Source organism: Neophocaena asiaeorientalis, unplaced genomic scaffold (assembly GCF_003031525.2).
Source record: "Neophocaena asiaeorientalis asiaeorientalis breed wild unplaced genomic scaffold, Neophocaena_asiaeorientalis_V1.1 scaffold249, whole genome shotgun sequence".
In the NCBI taxonomy this organism is placed as follows: Eukaryota; Metazoa; Chordata; class Mammalia; order Artiodactyla; family Phocoenidae; genus Neophocaena; species Neophocaena asiaeorientalis.
In genome coordinates, this window is record NW_020172625.1 from 9585027 (window position 1) to 9611742 (window position 26716).

Consider the following 26716-nt stretch of genomic DNA (forward strand, 5'->3'; position numbering starts at 1 on the left):
GACAAGTGTATAAGCTGTTTTTTGGGAGATACCAGCAAGCTGGAGCAAGGCAGAGGGAGAGCACCAGGATGGCCTGTATCCCTTGAAAACTTTGTAGGCCACTCGCTGTGTGCCAAATTTGAAGCCTGCTTCTCAGGCCAAAGCTCCAGGACAAGTAAAGAGGCCAACTTCACAGAAAGACTGGGGTGAGGGTATATTTCAGTCTGCTCTGTGTGCAGTGTTCTGCCAAGAACCGTCTCTGTGATAGCCACAGTCCTGTGGGGCCCAGGAATGCAAGCCCCCCTGGCCATCACAGCCAGCCAATCAAGGGCCGTCTCTTGGGCAGAAGCTGCAAAAAGTGAGGACCGGATATAAAAACCAGGGTACCAGACATGTGTCAAGCTCCCCTCTGGGAGACACTGGCACTCTGGAGCATGGCAATGGGAGAACTTGAAGATAGTACCCCTCTCCCAGACCTCTGGAAAATATTGACAGCCCCCAGATGTGTGATTAGCCAGAAGCCTGTCCCTCGGGCTGCAGCCATGATTTTTTATAGGCCTTCTGCACAGACTGAACTCCTGGGTCTGTTGCCTCTTGCCGTTCTCTGGGGATGGTAGCTATTTAAGAACTCTTTCTCCATTGATTATTGTCCTGTGGGACCCACTGGCATAGGCCCCATGGTTACCAGAGTCAGGCAGTGTAGAGGTACTTGCTGGCAGCAGCCACAAAAATTGGTGGGGCACCGGATTTTTCTGGTGACACTGATTCTTATAGTCCTATGGGACGAGGAACACAAGCTACCCTGGCCTCCAGAGCTAGGCGATCAAGAGGTGTTCTCCAGGCAGTGGCCAGCAAAATAAGGGCATCAGATGCATGTGAAAGCTCTCATCCGAGGTACAGTTGTGCTCTGGAGCATGGCAAAGGGAGAGCATGAAAATAGCACTTGCCAGTCTCTGTCCCCGGAATGTCCTAGCCAGCTCCCAGACGTGCATGTCAAAGTAGATGCCTACCCTCAGGAAGGCTGATGCTTCAATTCAAGCAGGTGAGCCTTCTTCCCTTTATGTCTGGGTGTGATAGGTTGCTTCTAAGCTGGGCCCTGGGGTTGGTGAGTTTGAGCGCACCAGCCTTTTAAGAGCCATTTTTCAGATCACGACAGTTTGGGTCTTGGGACATAAGCCCCCGTGGTTATCAAAATTAGATTGTGGCTTGTCTTTCAGGTGTAGGTCTTAAAAGTTGGGGTGCCTGATGTGGGGTTCCAACCCTTCATTTCTCATCAAGAAGCTCCAGGTTTTGAGTTCTCTTCCAATTCGGGACCCGCCAGGGGTGGGGTTTATGGTGAGTTTGTGTTCCAGCCTCTCCTGCCCTCTTCGATGTGATTTTCTTGCTTGCCTGATGTGTAGTCATCACTCAGCCAGCCTTTAGGTTTTTTTTAAGAGGAATTTTCCATATGTAGCTGTAGACTCAGTGTGTCTGTGGGAAAAGGTGAGTTCAAGATCTTTAAGATGGGGTTCGCCATCTTGAACCGGAATCTCCACCCTAAACTAAGTTTCTTGACAGTGGAATCAGATGCAGGCTCTATTTTTTATTCAAAATACACAGCATAGTGCTTTCCCAGTGGTACACGTAAATAAGGATTGACTACATGAATAATGGAATAAATACGCTCATATATCTGTCAGTGTTGTGAGAAAGGGCATTCATTCATGCTACAGTTACTGAGTGCTTACTATGTACTGATAAGCATTCTTCTATGTCCTGGGGAGGTAGCAATCAACACAAAAAAGTCTGTGTCTTCAGAGAACTCATAGTCTAGTGAAGAAGACAGACAAGGAACAAAATATGTAATGATAAGTAGTGATAAATGCTATGAAGAGAAACCAGGGTAAGAGCACAGTAGAGCAGCTTAGGGATGCTATTTTAGATCAGGGTAGAGTGGGGAGATATGTAGAAATCTTGAAGGCTGTGACAACTGGATTTTTATGTGTGTGATGGAAAACCTACCAAGTCTTTTCTCTGAAAACACTGTCAATAGGCCATAGGGTAATCAGTTATCTCCTTGGGTCTGTGACAGAGACTCCTGCTTGTCCCCAGTATTCACCCTCCCCCTCTCGAGTAACAGAGTGGCTGAAGTTTAACTAGTTACATAGACACATAAGTAAAGACGACATATTCAAGGCTCTCTTGCAGGCCATCTAAGGTTTCAACCTAAAAATATGTATACTTGCCTTATAACTGGTTTCTTTAGGTGGTTTAAACCTTTTTTTCTTTTATTTCTTGACTCATTTAGACTACTTTCCTTGCAGGCAGACAAGGGACTACATTTTCTATCCTTTTGAACATGGACAGCCAAACACTATTGTAAATGGTAGGCATTCAATAAACTTTTCAGCAAATCTGAAAACCAAAATGACTCTTACGAAGGTTCAAAGTATATGAAAACAGTTCTCATTTAAAATGACATACACCAAAGGAATATGAAAATATGCATTTATTAGCAACAAAGTAGCATTTCCCAGAGTTTTTTTTCCAATTACACACACACACACACACACATACACACACACACACAATAGCAGGACAAAATTACACTTTTTTTTTTCACTGCACAGCTTGCAGGATCTTACTTCCCCGACCAGGGATTGAACCCGGGCCCTCGGGAGTGAAAGCGTGAAGTCCTAATCACTGGACCACCAGGGAATTCCCTCAAATTATATATTTTTTACACACTAAAGATTCATACTCCAAAGAAAATAAGCACATGTCCACAAGACAATTAGAAAGCAGCAAGAAATCTTTCCTTTTACTTAATGCTAAAAACCTTTTAATTTCTCTCCTTACACAAATCAATGAAGATTTTGTCATTAAAAATACTTGCTTGTCACCTTAGGGTTTTAAATATTTTATTCATCAAATCAGACTGTTACTTGAAGTTTTTACAATTTGTATGTAATTAAAATCAACTTTTACAGAAAATATGTGAAGCTTCAAGTGGCTGAGACTAATGCGCTAGACTTACTATTCTTCACAGGTCAACATTCAATGTAAAAACCAAACATTTGTCCACTAGAAAGGAAACGCTTATAAACAAGGTATGGAATAATTATTGGCATATGTAAACTGAAAGGTAGTTTGACCATTTTATTTTCAAACACACCTAATCTTCAAACTTCTTTTTCACATTGATAATCATTTTGCAGAAATAAGATGACTGGCACTAACTCAGACAATAAACAAACTACACCAAGCACATATTAGTAAAGATACTTTGGTGGAAAACGAAGTATTAAACAACAAAAACATTTGGTAACATCCATTTACTAATATGTTACCAAGGTTTTCAAGGTTTACATGAGTTGTTTGCACTAGTGAAAATGTTATTTTAAAATATTTTCATAGTATATGCATTAGACTTAGTTTAAGAGGGGAAGGCTCTTTTAAAAATTTCATGAAGAAAAAAATAGCTTTTTAAAGAGAAAATGTCCAAGTAAGAGGTTTATTTTTTGACCTAACAAGAATAATTTCAGTGGCTATTTAAGAACATACAAAACCCAAATTGACTGCAATTCTTCAACTTAGTCAAGCTGTCAAGTCAAAAAAATAATTCTGTTATTACCGGCACAGATCCAGTCCATTGTTCAAAGATACGTCCTTGATCTAGTCCATTATTTTACAATATTTAAAAGAATAGAATTTGTTTTGGCACTGTTAATTAATATAATGCAGAGATAAACAAATGATTTTCTCATCTAATTCTTTCACGTTGAAAGGACAGTTTAAACTAGATTTTCTAAGATAATGGGGTAGGATCAACACTGTAAGTTTTAGGACCTATATAAGCTTAGATTCTAAAAACATTATGGTTTTAAACAAATCAATACTTTTCCTCACTCTTTACATAACACTGAGAAATTTCAAATATAAACTGTAGAAACCAGTATATGAAATCTTAAGAAAAATCTTACTAAAAATAATTAAGAAAATGCTTTAGAAATTTAAGATGTAAAATACAATTGACTTTAAATTAAAAAAAGGAAAAAACCACCAAAACCCAAAAAACCTCACCCACATTTTACAGGGTTATTCTTTAAAAACCCTTGGCACTTGATTTTATTCTCTGTCAATCTTTTGGTTGCATTTTTTGCATCATCTAGTGGCCACCTTGTGGCATTTCAAAGAAGTCCTGCTACCATTTTTGAACCCCAATACTTTTCCCTTCTTTGAGATACTAATATAATTATAGTATCAAGTTTCATAAAACTTCTTTTAAAGGCTCATAAAATTCCATTTCCTAGTGGAGATAAGGTATCTTTTTAATAGGAAGAAATGAATAGATTTGCCATAAATTATTACTATACATTAGACTAGACATTTCCATATCAAATTTTAAAAATTAAATATAACACTGGGAGAAACTGTGGCTTAAGCTGTAGAGTCATCTTTAGACTCTAAAAGTAGTTATTGCAAGTAAAGCTCAGGGTTACCATGTCAACTAAACTTCTTGTAATTGATAAGCCCTTCCACTGTACCTTTGCTTTGAGTAGCAAATACTTTTAAAAATGGGGACCCAATGACTTATGGTCAGAGTGCTAAGGACTCAAGAAGACTTAATTTTTACTACCAGATGATGTTGCACAAAAAGAAGTTATTATGGTCTCTTTTCATCGACCCATTTGTATCTAATAGTGGGTTTCCAAAAATAACTGATCTTTTAGTCTTAATGAATCTCCTAACTTTTATTCAGTTGAGCCACACTTATATACAGGATTTAACAGAAAAGTCCCAAAGTTCTTGCCCTTTACTTTTATTGAGAAGGCTGAGTGAATGTAATACGGCGCCGCCTCCTTTGGAAAGCCTTTAAATTCCATCTGTTTGGTTCTAGCATATGAGGACCATTGTAGACAAATAACACCGTCATCTTTTCATTATAAGGAAGATTTTGCAGGAGCTGTAAGTGTTAAAACAAACTGTCATATAATGCTTTCCGTTAAGAAGCACAACTTTCCAACCTTACATGTGTATAGTCAAATATATTATTTTATTTGTAATATGAATGAAACTCTTAAGTTCTCAATTCAATATACACCCTGCCCGACTGTGATCCTCATTTGAATTAGCACATCTGAAGCGCAGCCTAAGGAATCATCAACATGCCTTGGGAGCCCTCTATATTCATAGGCCAAATGGGATCATACAACTTCTTAGGTTGACCCTTGAAAAGTGTGTCCTCCAGAATTTTCCTAGGATACTTTCACTCTTTTATCCACAAAACACTTCTCAAGCAACTTCTATGGTGAGGCACTGTGTGATAGACTGGTAGCCTGAAAAGTGTATATAACAGGGAGGTTTGGTTTATAGGCCAACATGTTTGGTAAACAATAGGGAATTAACAGATCTAGCTACTCAACAGGGTATTCTGCTGGAAAAAGAAGACAGATTATACTATTCAATAAAAAATTGAATTTAAGATAGGATTTCCAATGAAATTTTTCATTGAATACTTTAGTTAAAAAAAATCTGATTACATTAATAAATACATCTTTGATTACTGTACATCAGTTTTATAACTGACCCACAAAAGAAAATTTCCCATTGTAATGGTCCTAGCTTATGGAAAATTCTCTGTGAAGATAATTCTTTTTTTTTTCTCCAAAGTTAATATATGAACAGAAGATCATGGGGCACTTAGGACTGCCTCTGGGCCAAGTCAGTGGCAGTGGTGAATTAAAAAAAGGCAGAGCACAGCACCAAAACAGACCTTTCTGGAGAAATGAGAAGGACCAGCGTTCTAGGGTTTATATTCTCCTGTCATTTTTTAGTGCTAAAAGAGGAACTTCTTTAGAGGAAGAATAAGTGCCAAAAGCATGGAGGAAATCTCAGTTCTAGAACATAATACTATGCCTCCTATGTTTCTTCCTCTGATAACAAGGTTTCTGATTAAGTATGTCACTGGAACTTGTCCCCTTTAATAATATAAATATTACTATAATCCTTTTAGTTCTATTTTGGGAGTGTTCCTGCTCATATTTACATACTGGGCCAAAATCTGCTACATGTTTTAGCCACGAGGGACTTCTGAGTATGGGTATTTTTAGGTTACTTATTACCTACCTTTGGTGTAATAAAGAAATACTGAGATGTGTTTTCTTTACAAGCAGTATTTACAACCATTTCAAACACTCTCCGTTCATTGATTGGGTCCATTCCCTAAACAATGACAATAATAATGATTAGATTTAAATCTATTACAAGATACAGTGAAACCCAATAAAAGAATAAGCTATACCTGATTGATCTCATCAACTACTCTGAATGGACATCTATTAAGCTCCTGAAGTGCCATCAAGTATAACATGGTAGAAACGCTTCTTTCGCCTCCACTTTGATGATGAGGAGTTAATTCATGTAGTTGAGTGCTACTGCGAAATTTGACTCTAATTCGAATTCCATATTTATCATAGTCTTCCTATAAAACATTTAAAAAGTTGATGAAAGGTGAGAGTTTGGTAATTCCATACAATTTTTTGAAAATAGACTGAATCAATCAATTATAAGAGTAAAGAACTTAAAACCTCATGATATTAGTTTTATCTAAATAGATCCTTGGAGACCTCTAGAGCTTGCAGAGAGTAAGTGGTTCTAATATTTTACTGTTTCAGTTTATTTATAAAATACGGTTTTAAACCATTCTGCTTTATAGAATGGTTCTGAGGATTAAACAAGATAAACCTAGAAGTGCTTGGCACAGTGTCTGGTACACAGAAAGTATATTATATGTTATAACACATCCCTTCCTTCTAACAAGCCCACACTATGTAGATGACAATTCTCATGGCAGGTCTAATATCTTACTAAAACTTAAAGTGAAATGATGTTTGCTATCCTTATGTCTCACACTAAGCAGATAAAGGAGTCATGGGGCAAAGTTCCTAAGGGGAAATAAAGGTGCTACCTTGCTTTATAAGGGAAAAATTTCAACATTTATAAAACTAGAGCCCTAAAATAAGCTTAATGTATCTACCATCAACAAGTCTCAACTATGATCAATACATGACCAATCTTGTTTCATCTATAACTCCACCCACTCCTCTTTCCCAATTATTTTGAAGCACATCCCAGTTCATCTCTTTATACATTTCTTTTTTAATATGTATATTTTTTTCATGTGGATCATTTTTGAAGTCTTTATTGAGTCTGTTACAATATTGCTTCTATTCTATGTTTTGGCTTTTTGGCTGAGAGGCATGTGGGATCTTAGCTCCCCGACCCAGGGACTGAACCCACACCGCCTACACTGTAAGGCAAAGTCTTAACCACTGGACCACCAGGGAAGTCCCTCATTACACATTTCTTTTTTTTTTCAAATTAATTAATTAATTTATGGCTGTGTTGGGCCTTCGTCTCTGTGCGAGGGCCTTCTCTAGTTGTGGCAAGCTGGGGCCACTCTTCATCGCGGTGCACGGGCCTCTCACTATTGCGACCTCTCTTGTTGCGGTGCACAGGCTCCAGACGTGCAGGCTCAGCAGTTGTGGAACACAGGCTCAGCCGCTCTGCGGCATGTGGGATCCTCCCAGACCAGGGCTCGAACCCGTGTCCCCTGCATCGGCAGGCAGACCCTCAACCACAGCTCCACCAGGGAAGCCCCTACACATTTCTTAATGGAAATCTTATTTTACCCACAACTGCAATGCATTAACGTAGCTCAAGAAATTGGTACTAAATTTCTAAATATTTTTATTCTTGTGAACTCAAATTTTTGATCAAAAGGAAACCACTGATACTATATACTATGCTTCAGTTATGTTTACCAATTTGTTTATGACTCTTCAAACTTGAGTAGTAGATTCAAAAAGCAATGCATTTGCTTACCACACCTGAATAACCATTACTTAGACTGGATATGAAAAGACTTTGTAAGGTATTAGTCACTAATCTCCAATGTCACCAAAAAAAAAAAAAAGGTGAGCCTGATGGAATCCCATATATGGTCTTTTCCTTCCTTAGGACAATTTTTTTGTAAGCAAAATTTTCACAGATGTAACTTTACAGTAAATAAACAATTTACATGTACTTTTAGCATATAATTAAAATTACTTGCCAGGAAACATTTCAAATGCAATTTTACCTCATTTTCTGTATGGAGATCAATTTCACCAGCACACTGCATGGAACTAAAAAAATTGCTAAATTTTTCATTAATTTTTTCTACCAGCTCCTTTAAAGGATTCAGCCACCTTTCTTTTACCTGCAAGTAAAGGCAATATAAAAACACAATTTAAAAAGTGTCCTTGCACTGATACAAAACTTTATATAAAACAAATTTAATATCAATATCAATCTGGTCATGAGAACATATGCTTCTAAGAAAAAATGCAATGTATCATTTCATTTTGCATTATCCTACATTACCATATGATTAATGGTAAGCACATGAGAAAAAGAAAACGGTTGAATAATTACCTGTGAAATGTTTTCCCTATATTTATCCAGTTCAACATTCTTTATCTTTAGTTCCTCAGTTAATTGCTCTATTTCTTCTTCTCTTTTTGTGTACTCCTCAACAACCTGGCAGAAAAAAAATCTTTAAGATTAATCTACCAAAGGATAAAATTATAGAAAATTTTGCATCAATTAAAACATTAACTGAAAATGCCACTTTTGTTGCATTGTTTGTATGCAGTTAATTTATGTTCTTGTAACATACTGAAAATGCCATTTTTTATCCTTGAAAAAATAGACACTGCAGTATTTCAGGTTAGCCCAAGTATTCCTTTTATAAAGAAAAGGCACAGAACACTGTGTTCCTTAGGAAGAATCTATTTAAAATTCTAATAGATTCAGAATCTGGCATTTAAAAGCACATTGTTCCTGCTGTCTAGCTTATTATTACCAAGAGCTCCAGTACAGAGTGGGAGGCAAGTACTGGAGGGAAGTGAGTGTGTGTGTGTGTGTGTGTGTGTGTGTGTGTGTGTGTGTCTGCACGCGCACACATGCGTTTCTGTTTGGGGGAGGGTGTGGTGACGGTGGTGGCTGCAGTGGGCATTAGGGAAAGAGGCATACTGTAGGATTCAGTCCTGTGAAGCAAGAAGCTCTTGATCTTTCTTCAGTTAATAAAGCATCAATTTCATCCAAGGTGTTTGGAAGATCTTGGAAAGCCTAAAGAAGAAAAAAATTGTCCATTATTATAGATAGTACAGTGAAAACAGTTCAAATAGTTAAAAATATTCTGCTGAGTTAGTAAGTATCTACTATGTGTTGAACAGCATGCTAGCACACAATAAGGAATCAAAGGAATTATAAACACGGCTTTTTGCTTTCAAAAAGCTTATACTTTAAAAGAAAACAAAATGTATATACTTAATAACATGGGCTAACACCTTAAGGCAATGTATTGATGCTGAGTATTAAAATAAGCAGTACATATCATACAGGTTATGGAATTCAGAGAAAGGAAGTATCAGTTCATGCTACAGGAGCTACAAGAGAGTAAGAGAATTCAGGCCCAGATTCCATCTCTGAGCCTTAAAGCAAATGGCTAGGGAAAAGTAAGGCAGAGGGGAGACAGGAGCTTGGAAAAAAGAATGAGCACTGCATACCATGGGGGGTGAGGAGTTGTGTCCATTTGGAATGGTGGGTACTTGCTGAATTGGTAGAATGGGTCCAGAATATGTGGGGCATTGAAAGAGAGCAAGAAGTTAGAACTTTATACTGTACTTGTGAAGAACTACAAAAGCATCCTAAGAATCCAATTACTTTGACAGTAGAATTTCACCACAGTACTATCTTCTGAGACCATGCCACAGAGACAAATTAGAGGAGATACTTTATTGTGGGGCGAGGCAAAGCAGTACATTGCTTTTTCACCACAACCTGCGAAAGTTTATGTACTACAATGTACAAAATGAATACTGAAACCTTGAAAAAGATCCTAACACACTGCATTAATCTAATATCTTAACCTTTTGGAAAGCAGTTCAACTTCTACAGGCCTTCAGATATTTGTTAAGTATATTTTTCTGAATCTGACCTGTCCATTGAGATTTGAACTCATGTGCTAAACACTTGGTATCTTCATTTGACTCTTTAATAGACAAATTTAAGATGGTGAAACACAAATCTTCAACTTCCTCACCTTCCCCACCAATTTGAGCAAACTGATTTGTCCTTCAATCTTTTCCATCTCAGTAAATGAACAAATTTAGGGGTTCTCTCTCTTACCCTTCAACTCAAATCCATTACCAAGTCCTGCTGGTTCTGTCATTAAAAGATACCTCAAGTCTGTAAACTGCTCTGTGTCTAATGCTTCCACCCTAATCCATGCCACAAAAATCTCTTGGCTGGTCCAAAGCAATAATCTTCTATAAATGGTCTTTGTGCTTCCATTTTGGTATCCCTACTTTATTTTCCATACAGCAGTTGGAGTGCTCTTTTACAAACTGAAGTTGTCCTACCTCTGTAACTCTTCTGTTTAAAATTCTCCAGTGGGTTCCATCTCAAAATAGAGCCCAAATTCCTTCTATGGTGTATAAGGCCCTACAGGATCTGGCTTCTGCCCCTCTTTCTGCTTGGATTATAAATTGTAGCCCCACTGAGATTCTTTCTATGCTGAAACAGGCCAAGTATACTTCTGCCTCAGGAGCTTTGTATGAGCTATTTCCTCTGCCTGGAATGCTTTTCCCTCAAACCTTCACTTGACTGATTTCTTCTCGTCATTCAAGACTCATCTAAAATAGTATCTTCTCAAAGGAGCCTTCCCTGACACTCTAGCCCCTTACCTTGTTTTATTCTTCTTCTTAGTACCTCTTGCTATCCCCGACATAATCTGTTTGCTTTTTGATTTGTCTTCCCCACCCTCCAGACTAGAATATAAATTGCAAGAGAGAAGAAAGTATGTGTGTTTTGTTCAGTGCATGTGATATATAGAAGGTAATCAATACATTTTTAATGAACACATGAACTATGCTCTAATCTTGTTTCTTTCAAAAACAGTACCATGTATCAAGGACAGAATCATGCTACTTTCTGAAAGAAAAAGTTAGTACAGGTATTGTACTAATATTTACTTATTTTATAAACACAATGTATTCTGGAGAAGGTTTATTTTTAGAAACAATAGCCCCTCAATTTTCTTACAAATATCTACTAAATTCCTATTATGTATCCAAACAGATCCATTCTCCCTAGTTTCTGGGTCTGAGAGCATAAAGCACAATCTTTGAGGATATGAAAATTATAATCCAAATAAGTTTTATTTCCAGTTCTATTTATATCTTTAGCAGACATTTCATTATCTACTGAAATAGATAACATTTGAAATTTAAAAAGCCACACAAATACCAGATATTTAAAATTTTATTTCTAATTTTACTTTGACATTATTCTGAGAGAGTAAGTATGTAGGCAAGGTATTATTCCTACCTGTCAGATAAAGCTTTGGGTCACGGGGCTACCTAATTAATGGTGGAACTTGGAAGAAAGAGCAGCATCTTCTCATTTTACTAACTGAATGATATGTCAGAATATAATATACACATAATGTAAAGAAAGAAAGGCTCTTTTTTTCCTTTCCTTAGCAACAGATGTCAGCCATAAAGATTCAGCTCCCACTCAACTGTAAATAAACACCCTAATTTCCAGGAAAACATTTTCATTTTGCCTTCGTTTGTCTAAATATCACCTCTCTTTACTGTTCCTTATATATCAATTACTGGTACTATGTTTCCATGAAAAGCTATAACCCGTCTCCTGACCCTACCTATTAAAAGGGTGCTTGGGGAAAAAAGCTTTTTACTGGAAGAATGAATGTTATGGCATTAATAATTTTGCAAAATAATACCCATGTTTTAACAACTTTAGTATGAAGCACTAAGACTGACTGGTGTCCAAGTCTGAGTATAGTGAAGAAAATTCGTTGAGCACAATTACTTGACATACATACTCAGTTTAAAAATGGTGGCGGGGGGGGGGGGGGGGGATCTCATATTTTATGGCACATTGTGTTTTTCATGGCCCAGTACAATGCCTAACACACTTTAAGCTTACAAATAGCTGTCTTAAATATGTTAGCTTGTAGCGTTATATACTTTTTATACTTACTGTCTGATATTCTTGAGGAATGGTCTGCTCTGCACCCAGGTTACATACTTGCCTGGCTCTCTTCATAAGTTCCCTGCATTTCTGCAATAATCTCTGTCTACTTTCATCCAACTCGATGAAATGTTGCTAATACAAGAAAAAGAAATATTTTGAAAATTTGTGTGTTACTGTTAAGTCAGAGGGCTGTTTTATTAAACCACCACATTATATCAAATATATTATTGAATTTTGACTGTGATAAGCAAATCATCCGAAAACATATCTCAAACCATGACTGATTTTATTGTAAAGGTTAAATTTGAACTTAAACTTCACAATATATCGGGACATTAATAATATGGCATTTCTTGAATCTGTAAGAGCTCTGAAATTTAAATTTAACTGCCTTTTTCTGAAAGTTTAATTTAGCTATGTATAATTATACTCTAATAAAATTTGATATATACAGTATGTAGGCTTCATATCCAAATACTCAGCATTCAAATGTAAGCAGAACCTTTAAAGGTTTTTATTTAAAACATTAAATTTAAAACATTTAAATAATGTTTGATAGTTTTCCAAGCACCTTTCAGGTAGCTATCATTTATTCATGGACCCATTCGTTCCTTCACCAAATAATTACTGAGAACCTATCAGATGTCAGTATTTTATTATGCACTGAGCATATAGAAAGGTGAATAAGAAGGAAGATACACAGTCATTAATTACCATACAAGAAACAGCTACTATTTACTGAAAGCTTATGTGCTAGGTGCTTCACAGCACTGTATAGTATTATTATCCCCATTTTGCACATTAAAAAAGAAAGAGGAATTACACAAAAGAGTATGTGTGTGGTGTGGGCAAGGGACCAAAGAAGCTATGACAAGTGAATGATCTTAAAGGACAAATAAGAAATTACTAAGAGGGAGCAGCAGAAGGTATTCCCAGGATAGGTGATTTAAAACGTACAGGCCATGGAAGCCTCCAGGGCCTGCTTATTTAGGGAACAAGAAATTCAACGTGGCTGGAGAAGAGGTAAGCATGTAAAAGATGAGAGTGGCAAGGTGGGCAAGAGCCAGGTGGCAAAAGTTTCATGTGTAACAAGAAGGGCATTGTGGAGGACATGGAAGCAACCTAAGTGTTCATCGTCGGATGAATGGATAAAGATGTGGCACATATACACAATGGAATATTACTCAGCCATAAAAAGAATCGAAATTGAGTTATTTGTAGTGAGGTGGATGGACCTAGAGTCTGTCATACAGAGTGAAGTAAGTCAGAAAGAGAAAAACAAATACCGTATGCTAACACATATATATAGAATCTAAAAAAAAAATGGTCATGAAGAACCTAGGGGCAGGACAGGAATAAAGACACAGATGTAGAGAATGGACTTGAGGACACAGGGAGGGGGAAGGGTAAGCTGGGACGACGTCAGAGAGTGGCATGGACATATATACACTACCAAATGTAAAACAGATAGCTAGTGGGAAGCAGCCGCATAGCACAGGGAGATCAGCTCGGTGCTTTGTGCCCACCTAGAGGGGTGGGATAGGGAGGGTGGGAGGGAGGGAGGCGCAGAGGGAAGAGATATGGGGATATATGTATATGTATAGCTGATTCACTTTGTTATACAGCAGAAACTAACACACCATTGTAAAGCAATTATACTCCAATGAAGATGTTAAAAAAAAAAAGAAAAACAAAGGGCATCATGGGATGCCTTCTGTGTGCCAACCATGGTTATCACCCCCATCCTATACGGTAATTAATATAATCCTCATTACCATCTTAAAGAAATGTATTATCTCCTTTTTTATATGTGGTTCAGAGATAATTAAGTTGGAAATAGCAAATGATTAGGTTCCTGAAAAAGAAAACAGGTCTTAGCTTGCTCTTTCCATCAAACTTTGGTCTGCACAAAAAGTACCAGAGCAGGGGTGAGATAGAGGGAAGATTTGTTAAACAGTATTGATGTCCCAGCCACAAGCCAGATCTAACAATTAAGACCTCTGGGGCCAAGGCTTGGACATTTGCATTATTAATAATGTCCTGAGGTAATTTTTATGCACACAAGTTTGACAGCAAAGAAAGTAAACTAAGACAAAAGTTAGTAAAAGTATATATATACTGGACTGATCTGAAAATGCAAGCAAGCCTTTACACTGATCAGGTAGTATCAATATAAAGTTTCCTTGAATGGATTCCTTGGCCCCTACACAGCAAGAGAAATAAAAGAAAATTAAAGACTCCCAGTCACCCTTACTCTGCTCTCTAGAGCCTATTATACTCAGGCAAATGCAAAACATGGGACAGCTAGACAGAACTAAACACTCCTAAAGTCTTCTCTTCCTACTTCCTATTCCTCTGGATCTTGCTAAAGTGAAGTATTAGAACATTATGGGAAAGAAATATTCCCAAGCTGAATATCTGGGGCTCTGGGCTTAGGACAAAAGCTCATTCAATAGTTTCCTTCAATTTGGTGGCATATGTTTGATAAAATCTTTATCAGAGGGCCTCCCTGGTGGTGCAGTGGTTAAGAATCCACCTGCCAATGCAGGGGACACGGGTTCGAACCCTGGTCCGGGAAGATCCCATATGCCGCAGAGGAACTAAGCCCACGCGCCATGTCTACTAAGCCTGTGCTCTAAAGCCCGCGAGCCACAACTGCTGAGCCTGCGAGCCACAACTATTGAAGCCCCTGTGCCTAGAGCCCAGGCTTCGCAACAAGAGGAGCCACCGCAGTGAGAAGCCCGTGGACCACAACGAAGAGTAGCCCCTGCTCGCCGCAATGAGAGAAAAGCCTGCGCGCAGCAATGAAGACCCAATGCAGCAAAAAAAAAAAAAAAAAGAGACAGTGTTGTTTCTATACATACATGTTTGTGACACTATTCACATAGCACCTGTTCTTCCCCCACCCCATAATTCTTACTGAGTTTTTCTGCGGGGGTGGGGTGCAGAAAGAGTCCAATTATATAAGATAACACTGTAAATTCAGGCTAGTGAAAAGGGCTTATTTACATTTCTTCATAGAATCTAGCCTTTAACAGTTAAAAGGCCACAGAAACAGTTCATCTGTGTAAAACATAAGGGGAGAAAATGGCAAACTTACAAAATATCCCCCACCAACATCTCAGAAAAGATTACTCTGTAGGTACATACCCTGAAAGAAATGAATAAGTATTATCTTTTCTCTGAAAATCTTTTGATAAAGTTCAATTGTTATGAAAGTTGTACAGAAATACCTTGACACTAAACAAGAAAAACCTTCTCTAAGAGGGCCCTCTAGTGGAAAAAATCAGATTGTTCACAGAATTTCTTACTGAATATATGTTGCACATAAACTTAACACAGTAAATATTCTACTTAATTTATTAAAATAAGAGTGAAACAAAATGAAAGCCATTTTGGTGTGAAAGGAATTAAACTACGTTCTAGGTAGCATAAACTTATGCTTAAAAACTGGCTGTAGATCAAAACATTTCTTCCTCAATTTTCCTTTCATATAAAGAAAAGAATCAAACTTCATTCCAATTTAATTGATTTCAAATTCAAATGTTAACCATAAGTTTTCGTTCATATTGGACTGCATATGTTTTAGAAATATGAAAAGTATTTAATCTTTAAGCAGCTTAAAATTTTAACGTCGAATTTGAAGTGTAGAAATCAGTGGTCTTCTGACATTTTAATATACAAGCTTACAAATTCTATTTCAATCAATCTAATAGTAAACAGTGACAATAATACTATTTACTTGGGAAAGTATTTTTTCCCGCCAAATACATATATCTCCTTTAAATTGGAAAAAAAAAGTCCTCTGAAGTTGTTTTTTGTGGGAGAGTAGTAAGCAGGCAGGCAGAGGAAAGAACATTAGATGAAAGCACAGAATTTCTAAATTTAGTATTAGGGTAAATAAATTTAACAACTTCCAATTCTTGTAATATTAAACCTGATGTAAATCTATACTTCTTAAGGAAATATGGGCTTCATGCTAGGCACACACTAAGCATCATGATATATATTATTGAATTTACTATCACAAATATCCCTGCAAGTTAGGTACCATAATACCTATGGCTGAAGACAGTAGGCTTGGAGTGGTTAGGAACGCTGCCCAAAGTAAAAAACCAAGTAACCTGTACATCCATCTGTCCCCTCCATATCTGGATTCAGTCAGCTTATTAACTTGTCATAAAAATATTCCAGAAGGTAATGACATACCTCTGGAGATGTTTTATGGGTCTGGAACCCTTTTTCCCCTATTTGCCTTCCAATAATTTGAGGAAGTTTGAAACTCAGTGGTGGTTAGTTATCCCTATCCCTAAGTTCCTTCACGAATACAATCCCTACTGAATTTTTGTGTCAGTCTTCTTTTGTGAACTTGTTTTCATGATCAGGGTAAAAGACAAACCCTGAAGTGGCAGTAATGGTTCCTTAGTACAACCTGCAGTGTGTCCAAAGGAGGAGGGGAGGGAGGGAAGGAAGGAAGGAAATGATTTCTTTTTGTTTCAAATGCAGTAGGACAGCAGAAGAATAGGTAAGAGCAAATATGGGTAAGTGACAGCAAACATGAGAAGGAAAAAGAGCAAATGAAAGAGAAAATGAACTACCAAACACTTATTCTCTGTATCTTTTACTCATCATTCTTGACTGTTTAAAATGTGTGGTTGGTGACTATGATCAGTCAGTAACAAAACTTATCAAAACATAGTGTAAGAAATAAAAGAACCTTACAAAAGGGTTGGTAAGACAATTAAGAATAAAAAGCACTTAATAACTTTCAGATGAACATATAAAAAAGGGAAACCATGCTGCAAAATATTGTTGAGGAAATACATAATAAAGCCAGGGGTAGTATCAAATAAGATTAGTATGGAAAAACCTGACAAGATGTGTGTGTGAGTATGGTAAGAGGCTGAGAACTGAGTGGGTATTATTTCCAGGTAACAAAATCTAGAGTGACACGCAGCTAATCAGATTATTTCTCTAGACAGTATAATGTGGCCATCTTTGTAAAAAATTAGTGGCTCAAAGATTGAAAACAAAACCTCCTCACAAGTACTTTCCTACTCTCCAGAGTAGTTAGCTCAACTCAAAATATTACTATTTCTGCTACTACTAACAAAATGGATGAGTCACAGTTTGCACCTAATCTTAGTACATCTATGTAAACTAAGGCTGCTGAAGAGTATCTCTAACCATGTCAACAGGGGCTGAAGTCTGGGAGAGGGCTTACTCCAAAGTGAACATGATTTTGTGATACTTATGTAACATGACACCCATAATTTTAAGTTCTCATTGACACTTAATTCAAAAACAAAACTTCAGGCAGCAGGATCAAATACTGTCTCGTGTGACCTGACGGAAAGCTCCATCTATCTGCATAAGGGGTCAATTCCTTCATGAAATCTCTTCTATAACACCATACTCAACAACCAGGTTCACAGGCTCAATCGATGAAGAAACTTTGGCATGGGCTCTATCATTATTTACCAAGAGAACACACGATCTGCAGATGACTTCCCTTATGCTCCCACGAAGTAAACACTGATGAGCTCTCCACTGGAAACTTGTTCCACATCCAGCACCCACCCCCCCACCCCCCACCCAAGTTTCTTTGCCGGATCTCTTCTACATATTCAGAGTGACTACTGCTACACCCGCTGCCTTCCTGTCTTCCTCCACCCCTTTTCTTTGGGTGGGGTGGAACTTTCCCCTCTTCCAACCCTCCTGTTTTTGCTCAAACTGAACTACCCACAACCCTAGGGTATGGAACCTGACCTTCAGCTCCTTTTGGCTAGGTGTGTTTGTGCTTGCGTACTTTAAGATGCTTACCTGCTAGCAAAATTCTTGGTTTTTTCCCATTTCTTCTAGCCATAAGCTTTTTCAAGAAGCCAGAGAGTTTGAAGAAGCTGGCTTCAGAATAATGAAGCTCTTCTTCTACTCTGATTTAATCTTTCCATTCATCTATGCAATCCTATGGCTACCCAGCCTCTAAAGACTCTTTCCACTGGAAGATACTACTATAGTTCACTTTTACCCAACACGTTTGTTTCTGGTAAGTGTAAAGTGAATCATGTACAGACCACTGCCAGAAAGGAGTATATTCTAGCAAAGTAGAAGAATAGATAGGAAAGGGTACAAGGGGACTCTGAATACATGAATAGTCTTAAAACCCTGCAACAATTATGGCGAAGTGTTACATCTGTTAGAAGAGACAGTGGACACATGGATGTTATATTACTCGTTTTACTCTTGTATATAAAATTTCATACTTGAAAAAAGACTTCATAAGTTTTTTCCTTAAATTTTTCAGTTCTGAAGTGTAACTAACGGATAAATAACCTGCACATATATAAAGTGTACAACTTGATGAATTTTGACAAATATGTACATCAGTGAAACCATCACCACTAATAATGAACATGTCTATCGCCTTCAACAACTGTGTATCCGTCTGTAATCCATCCCACTGTACCCTTCGCAGGTAACCACTGATTTATTTCAGTCACTAAGCATTCTGCATTTTGTAGAATTTCATATTTTTTAGCATTACAAAGAAAGTTGCTACACATTTGCGTACTAGTCTTCCGTGGACGTACACTTTTATTTCTCTTGGGTAAATACTGGGAGAGGAATGGCTGGCTCACACGGCAGGTATATGTTTAGCATTTAAGAATCTCTCAAGTGGTCTTCCAAAGTGGTTATTCACTTTAAATCTCTACTAGAAATGGATGCAAGTGCCAGATGCTCCCCACCCTCACCAGTACTTTGGTTTGGTCAGTCTTAAAATTTTAAATCATTCTAGTAGGTCTGTGGTGATAGCTCATTATGGCTTTAATTCACATTTCCCTACTGACTCATAAGGTTGGGCACCTTTTCATGTGATCATTTGCTCTCTGTATACTTTAGTGAAGACTATGTTTAAATCTTTGGCCTGTTTTTTTGACTGAATTGTCTTGCTTATATTGATGATTGTTAAGAGTTCTTGTTATAGTATCTATCGGGGGTCAGCAAACTTTTTCTATACAGAGCCACTAAGTAAATATTTTAGGTTTTGAGGGCCACATACAGTCTGTTACATGTTCTTCTTCTTTTGGGTGGAGGCTTTTAAAAATGCAAAAACTATTCTTAGCTTGCAGGGACTTTACATAAACAGACCTCAGGCTAGATTTGGCCCATAGTAAGAGCCCTTCATCTAAATACAAGTCCTCTGTCAGATGGATGTTTTGCAAATACATTTCCCCAGTGTGTAGCCTGCCTTAGCAGTGTCTGTCTACTGAAAATTTAATTTTGAGGAAGCACAACTTCTGATTTCTTTCCCTTTATAATTCATGCTTTTAGTGTTCTATTTATTCTATTTTGTCAAAACTAAGGTCACTAAGATTTTCTCTTATGTTTTCTTCAAGAAGTTTTAGAGCTTTAGTTCTTACATTTAAGTCTATGATCCATTTGTATATGGTATGAGGTAAGGGTTGTGGTTCATTTTTTGTATGTGACTATTCAGTTGTCCCAGCACTATTTGTTAAACTATTCTTTCTACGTTAAATTGCCTCAGTATCTTTGCCAAAAAACAACAGACTGTATATATGTGTATCTATTTCTGGATTCTCTGTTCCACTGATCCATATGTCTATTTTTACACCAATACAATGGTGTCTTCATTACTGTAGCTTTGTAATAAGTCTTAAAATTAGGTAGTTTCTGTCATACAATTTGTTCTTTCTCAAATTTCTTCTAAGCCCACTGCATTCTAGAATAAGCTTGTCAACTTCCAAAAACTAAAACCCTTCCAAAAACCCTGCTAGGAATTTTACCGAATCTACAGATTTGGAGGAGCACTGGCATTCTAACAAATCTTGAATCACTGATCCATGAACACAATCAATTCCGTTTACTTTTATAGTTTTTAGTGTATAGGTCATATATATCGGGCTGGCCAAAAAGTTCGTTCGGGCTTTTGTAGCATCTTACAAATAAACCCGAACGAACTTTTTGGCCAACCCAAAATATATACATCCCTATGTACTTAATATTTTTGATGCTATTGTACACAGTATTTTTAAATTTCAGTTTCAAATTGTTCACTGCTAGCAGACGGAACCACAACTGATTTCTACATATTGAAACTTGTATCCTGCAACCTTGCTAAATTCAACTAGAAGCATTTCTGTACATTCCTTAATATTTTCCACAGAAATGATCACACTTGTCTGAAATGGGCAAGTCTCTTCTCCCTTTTCAATATGTAAGCCTTCTCTTTTTCTTGCCTTGTTGCACATTTCTAGTAGAGATTTAAAGATTTAAAGTGAATCAACCTTGTATTTCTGGGATAAACTCATTTAGTTAGGATATACTACTCTTATATACTGCTGAATTTGATTTGCTAACATTTTATTAAGAATTTCTTCATCTATGTTCATGAGAGATATTGGTCTGTAGTTTTCTTTATGGGAAGACTTTTAACTACAAATATGATTTCTTTAGTAAATATAGGGCTATTCTAATTAGCTCCTTCTTCAGTGATCTTTGATAGCTTGTATCTTTTAAGAAATTTCATTTCAATGAACAAATCCTTTTAATGTCTGTAGGATTTGTACTGTTATGCTCTCTCCTATTAAATCCCTCTTCCCTACATTGTGGCCTAGAAACTCTCCAGGCGATAAGCTAATTAAGGCAATTGTAGAGCTCACCTGGTTCTGTTTTCCCTTCTCTTAGGGAATCACTGTCCTGTGCTGCCTGTTATTCAATGTCTGAAAATCTTTGTTTTATATACTTTGTCCCATCTTTTAGTGGTTTAAAATAAGAGGGTAAACTGAGCCCCTGTTTCATCATGGCCAAGAATAGAAACATTTACTTTTTATTATGGGAAATGCAGAAATATATGAAACAGGAGAGAGAACAGTATAATAAACCTTTATGTATCTACCATCCAGCTTCTTCAACAATTTTCAACTCATGACCATCACAGTTTCATCTACACTCGCTCCCCACGTGGCCCCCTCCCTGGATTATTTTGAAGCAATTCCAAACATTATTTTCTTTGTAAATACTACGCCAATGTATTTCTAAAAGATAAAAAAAATCCATAACCACATTATCAAACTTAAAAAATACTGTCAGTAAACTCTAATATTATCAGATATTGAGTCAATATTCAAAATTCCATTTCTTAGAACTTCTTCTTTAAGTAGTTGCTTTGCTCAAATCAGGATCAAAATAATGTCCACACATAGTATTTGGTTAGTACGTTTTTTAAGTCCCTTTTAGCTTATACATTTCCTCTCCCCTTTTTATCTTCGTTACAGTACTGCACTGCCCAATAAAGTAAGGCACAAGTCATATGTGACTAGAGTTCTGAGAGAATAAATCTTTAATTTAAAATAATTTAAAATCAATACTCACTTTAGCCACCAGAAAATGTTTAGAATAATCTGAGTATATGAATTTACTTTTGCAACTCTTAAGTTTTATAAAATCTAATATTTGTGATGAAAATTTATCATCTAAATTCAGATGTAAGTATTTATTACAGTATTTTGAGGGCTTATTATAAAATTGTAAAATATCTCAATAATTTTCCAATATTGATTACATGTTGAAATAACATTTTAATTTACTGAGTTAAATATACTATTAAATGGATAATTTTACCTATTTCTTTTTACTTCTTAAAATTTGGTCACTAGAGACTTTATAATGACATACAGCTTGCACTATATTCCTATTGGACAGCACTAAAGTAAATGATTTGTCTGTATATAGTCCCTTACGTTCTAGATTTTGCTGACTGTATTCCTGTGGAGTCATTTAGCATATTTTTTGCTCTCCTGTATTTCCTGTAAACTGTAGTTTTAGAGCAATGGTTCTGAATGGGGGCAATTCTGCTCCCCAGGGCAGTGTCTGGAAATATTTTTGGTTGTCACAGCTGAGGGAACGGTGTACTACTGGCATCTAGCAAATAGAGGCCAGGGATGCTGGTAAAGACAGCCCCCCACAAAAAGAATTATCCAGTTCAAAATATTCATAGTGCTGAGATTGAGAAACCTTGTTCTAGAGGCTTAATCGGGTTGAAATTTGATTTTTTCACAACATTAGTTCATAGGTGGTGTTGTGTTATGTCCTTCCATCAGGATACACATAAATAAATATCTGGCTATCTTTTTGTGATGTTAGCAGCTAATGTGATCCACTGATTCATTAGCAGCTACAAGGTGGTGATATTCTAACACTATAATTCCATCTGCATTGCTTTCCTTTTCTTTCTTTTTTTTTTCCTTCTGCATTTATTAACTGAAATACTTCTGTAAAGAAAAACTTCCCCATCTCATTTGTTTATCCTAAATAGTTCACATAAAAAAGACAGCATAAATGCTAGATTCTTTCTTTGCCATTTTTGAAAATCATGAGCTTGTTCCCAATATCCTCCAAAGGTGACCATTAATATTTTAAGCATCAATTATGAAATTAATAGGTTTATCATATATTTTTGATTAATATTTTGAGCCTTTTTGACCCCCAAAGATCCCTTGTGCTCATTGTCCTTTCATTTTAAACCTTTTTGAATCTCTTTCTTTTAGATGTGCCTCTCATATTATGCATAGTATTGGAATTTACTTCAAAAAATTTTTTAAAAAGATAAATTGTCTCCATTTATATTTAATGATATGATTGATGTTTGGCCTAAGTTCTGCCATTGTGTTGTCTTAATATGTATATAAATTAAATATCTAATCTTCAGTGATGTAATCTGTTTTATATTGTCCCCTTCTCCCTTTTTCATCTATAGTTGGCATTTAGGAAAGCTTTTTTTTTTTTTTTTTGCGGTACGCGGGCCTCTCATCACTGCTGTGGCCTCTCCAGTTGTGGAGCACAGGCTCCGGGCGCGCAGGCTCAGCGGCCATGGCTCACGGGCCCAGCCGCTCCGCGGCATGTGGGATCTTCCCGGGGCATCAACCTGCGTCCCCTGCATCAGCCGGCGGACTCTCAACCACTGCACCACCAGGGAAGCCCAGGAAAGCTATTTTTATTTGAAAGATTATTTATGTGTGAAATATCTTATGCAATATCCTTACGGCCTTAATATCTTTTTTGAGATACTGGTTCCTACTATAAACAATATTGAAATTCTCCCTCATTTCCCTCTCCCTCAAAGCATCTAATCTGAAGTAGTATCCTTTTATTTCCTGATAGTACCTATAGGACAATCAGCAAATATATTCCATTTTACTTACACTGTCTCCCTTCTCCCATGTTTAGACTGTTGTGCCTTTAGCTACTGTGTCAGCCTTATAATCACATGATACATGCTTACTATCTCCTTAGTCTATCCTGTAGTTCTAGTTCTCCTCAGTAAGCAGCTTTGTTCTGCAAAGCAGTTTCGGTTAATTTGAGAGTTCACAGGGCCTAAACCACCACCCCAGCACCACCTGACCTTTCTTGAGTCTATGGTCACCTCCCAGTTTCAGCTGCTCTCAAATTGGTCTGCTGAACTTTCCACACCAAATGGGGCCTCTTTTCTTTAGAGATGAGTACCTGTTGGTGACTTGATTTTTAGATTCTTGGAGCCTTCCCTCTGCTTCTTACCACATACTTTCTGATACCACACCAGTCTTGATGCTGCTGCTGATTTGATCTTACCCACCTATAGTTTGGAGTTCACAGGTGTTGTAAAATATAGAATTTGACTGATGTTTGTCCCTGGTTCTTGGGAGGAAGACTCTAAAACCCTAGGAATTGTCTGAGTGATAGGAGTGTCTGTCTTTGTTATTCATGGGCCCCTACTAGGATCACACCTGACTTTACTATGCTAAGGAGTGACTCAGGATGGGCGAAGGCAACGCCAGAAAGACAAATCATGTGACTAGAGGGGAGGGCTGGGGCTTTGAGTCTTATTATTGTCCTCCCAATCTCTTGAATTCCAGGGAGGAGGGCTGGAGATTGAGTTCAACCACCTGGCCAATGATCCAATCAATCATGCCTAGGTAATGCAACCCTAATAAATGTCCTGAACACTGAAGCTCCATAGAGCTTCTTGGTTAGTGAACACACTGATGGTAGGAGGGTGACACATCCTGATTTCACCAGAAAAGTGTACAGAAACTGTGTTCAGGACCCTCCCAGACCTCACCCTACATGTCTCTTCATTTGACTAGTAGGGATTTGTAGCGTTTATAATAAAACTGTAATTGTTAAATATAGCCTTTTCTTCAGTTCTGTGAGTCACTCTAGTTAATTACAGAACCTGGGGGAGTCATAAGAGCTCTTGAATTTGTAGCCAGTTAGTCAGAAGTGCAGGTGGCCTGGGGACCTCTGAACTTGCAGCTAGCATTTGAAGTAAGGGTAGTTTTATTGAGGACTAAGCCCTTAACTAGCCTGATGTTAACCCTGGGTGGTTAAGTGTGAGAATATACTGCAGTACACCTATAGGGATACCTTAAGGCTTGGTTTGTTGTATATGTTGTCCATGGGTTGTTTGTTAACTGTTATGTTATCCTAGTTGCTCTTCTGTTTTTGGGAAAGGATTTGAAAGACTCAAAAACTATCCCACTGTTATACTAACTCATTTTGTTGCTAGTTCTTCTCTGGAATTTATGTTAACTTAGTACATCACCCCCGACCCCCCACTATTTCGATATTTATCATCGTTTCACAGGTATTAACAGAAGGTTAAATCACGAAGATTACACACTAAGGCCACTCTCAGTGTTGACTAGAACTCATCTGCAGTTTACTTTATGGGATACAAACTGCAATAAAAGCTACTAGTTGCTGCTTGGTAACAGTAACAACTATAATTTATATTGGTTAAGAAAGCAGACATGAGACTTTGGTCTTCAAGTGACTAAATCAGGGACTCTAATTCTCTTTTTTGATTATTACCACACCTCCCCCAATCAAATAACATAAAATGCAGAATACATACAAAGGGTTTCAAATATTGCTTCCTCATCAGCAGGATGCATTAAATTTGTAAATTAAAGAGCATAAAAAAACTGCATATTGCAAGGCATGATATATATATATATATATATATATATATATATATATATATATATATATATATATATATATATATATATATATATATATATATATATATATATATATATATATATATGTATATACATACACCACCCCCCCCCACCGCACACACACATTTTCAAACTGGTCTGAAGCCCCAAAATAAAAAATAAAAGTAAACATTTTACCTCTGTGAGACGTAGCTGTGATGAAGCAGCCATATAATCTGATTCTAATTTGTTCTTCTCGGAGATCACTGTAGTATTTTGAAGAATTAAATCTACTTTTTGTATATGCAAAGACGTACAAATCTAGGAATAAAAAACCCCTATGAGTTTGTTTTACAACTAAGAAAAACAGTACAGTTTCTTTTAAAAAACAAAATTATAAACCATGAAAAAAATAACATTTTTCTAATGTGACTGATACCTCTCTCAAATAAATCTTTTTATAATTTTATTTTAAGAGAATTTTAAAGTTTTCTTGTATATTTGAGTCATCTGGAATAAAATAATTTAGCTTAATGAGTGCTTTAAACCAATTTACTGATCTAGAATGAGAAATGTCCAACAATACAATCTCTTGCTAAGATTTTGCTGTCGACCTGCAACAAAAAAAATATGACTAAAATTAAGAAAATGGCTTACCTTTATCAGGTTTGTTAATTCAGTAACAAGTTTGGCTTTTTGAACATTTATTTCTTTGATTTTGGTGCTTGCTTTTCGTTCTTCCTCTTCAAGGTTGCAAGTATCCTGTTCCATCAGCTTTAAACTGTATGAAATGCATAATGATGTGGAAATCAGAGAAAACACAAGGATTGAGCCCAAATTCCAAGGCCCCCTGCTGCTTTATGGGTGGGCTATTTAGCAATGCTACTCAGATGTTAACTGCTAGCTTCTAGGTTAAACAATCATTTTGTGTAACCACTCAAGATTGAAAATATTTTTTGAGATAGATAGAGTATGTGCCCAGCATAGTCTAGGTAATGCTAGTGGCTAATGGTATAGGATCTGGAATCAGAAAGATGGATTTAAATTTCCTCTTTGCCACTAATGAGCGATATAACTGAAGAACTTACTTCTCTGAGCTTCAGTTTCCTCATCTATAAACTGTAAATAATAATAGTACCTCTCCACTGGGCTCTGGTGAATACTAAAAAAAGGCAAATTCTGGAACACACTTAGTATAGTGTCTGGCCCATAACTGATAAACATTGTTTATAAATATAGTCCCTTAAGGAGCTTAACTGTGGAGATCTGATTAACAGGTAAAAAATATATGTAATGAAAAGGCAATACAACAATCCTAAAGGTTAATACTTTGCTCTTTAAGATGAAGAAACTAAGGCTCAGAAGTTGTTACCTAAGATCCCAGATACTAAACTGTAAGATGTGTTTGACATCAAAGTCCAAGTCTTTCCACTACATCATGTTGCCTCAAGGGAAGAATCAAGAACAAACGATGGAAGCAATAATAAACAAGAATGAATAAGTTCAGTGGATGCTGCAGAGAGTGGACTGAACGGTACATGAAGAGACTTTGGGGAAGACAGGGAGGAAATTAGAATGGGTGGAGTGAAATAAGATTTTGAAAAACCTGAAAGCCAATCTAAAGGAAAGCAGTATTTAATTAAATTTCA

The 26716-nt window shown here is 36.9% G+C and overlaps 1 protein-coding gene across 3 annotated transcripts in view; it reads right to left on the reverse strand.

Moving 5' to 3' along the window:
- Positions 1 to 2862: 2862 nt before the first annotated feature.
- The window catches only part of SMC5 (structural maintenance of chromosomes 5), a 96345-nt gene continuing 72491 nt past the window's right edge, over positions 2863 to 26716 (reverse strand). For 2 of the 3 annotated variants that reach the window (XM_024738957.1, XM_024738955.1), the window contains exons 16-25: positions 25725 to 25848; positions 25266 to 25388; positions 12073 to 12198; positions 9573 to 9617; positions 9037 to 9132; positions 8437 to 8541; positions 8102 to 8221; positions 6263 to 6442; positions 6088 to 6183; positions 2863 to 4924 (exon numbers count right to left, since the gene is read on the reverse strand). In XM_024738957.1, the coding sequence (XP_024594725.1) occupies positions 4781 to 4924; positions 6088 to 6183; positions 6263 to 6442; positions 8102 to 8221; positions 8437 to 8541; positions 9037 to 9132; positions 9573 to 9617; positions 12073 to 12198; positions 25266 to 25388; positions 25725 to 25848 (1159 nt within the window). In that variant the 3' untranslated portion in view covers positions 2863 to 4780. The remainder of the gene's footprint in view (positions 4925 to 6087; positions 6184 to 6262; positions 6443 to 8101; positions 8222 to 8436; positions 8542 to 9036; positions 9133 to 9572; positions 9618 to 12072; positions 12199 to 25265; positions 25389 to 25724; positions 25849 to 26716) is intronic. The other variant, XM_024738956.1, reaches the window with a different exon arrangement.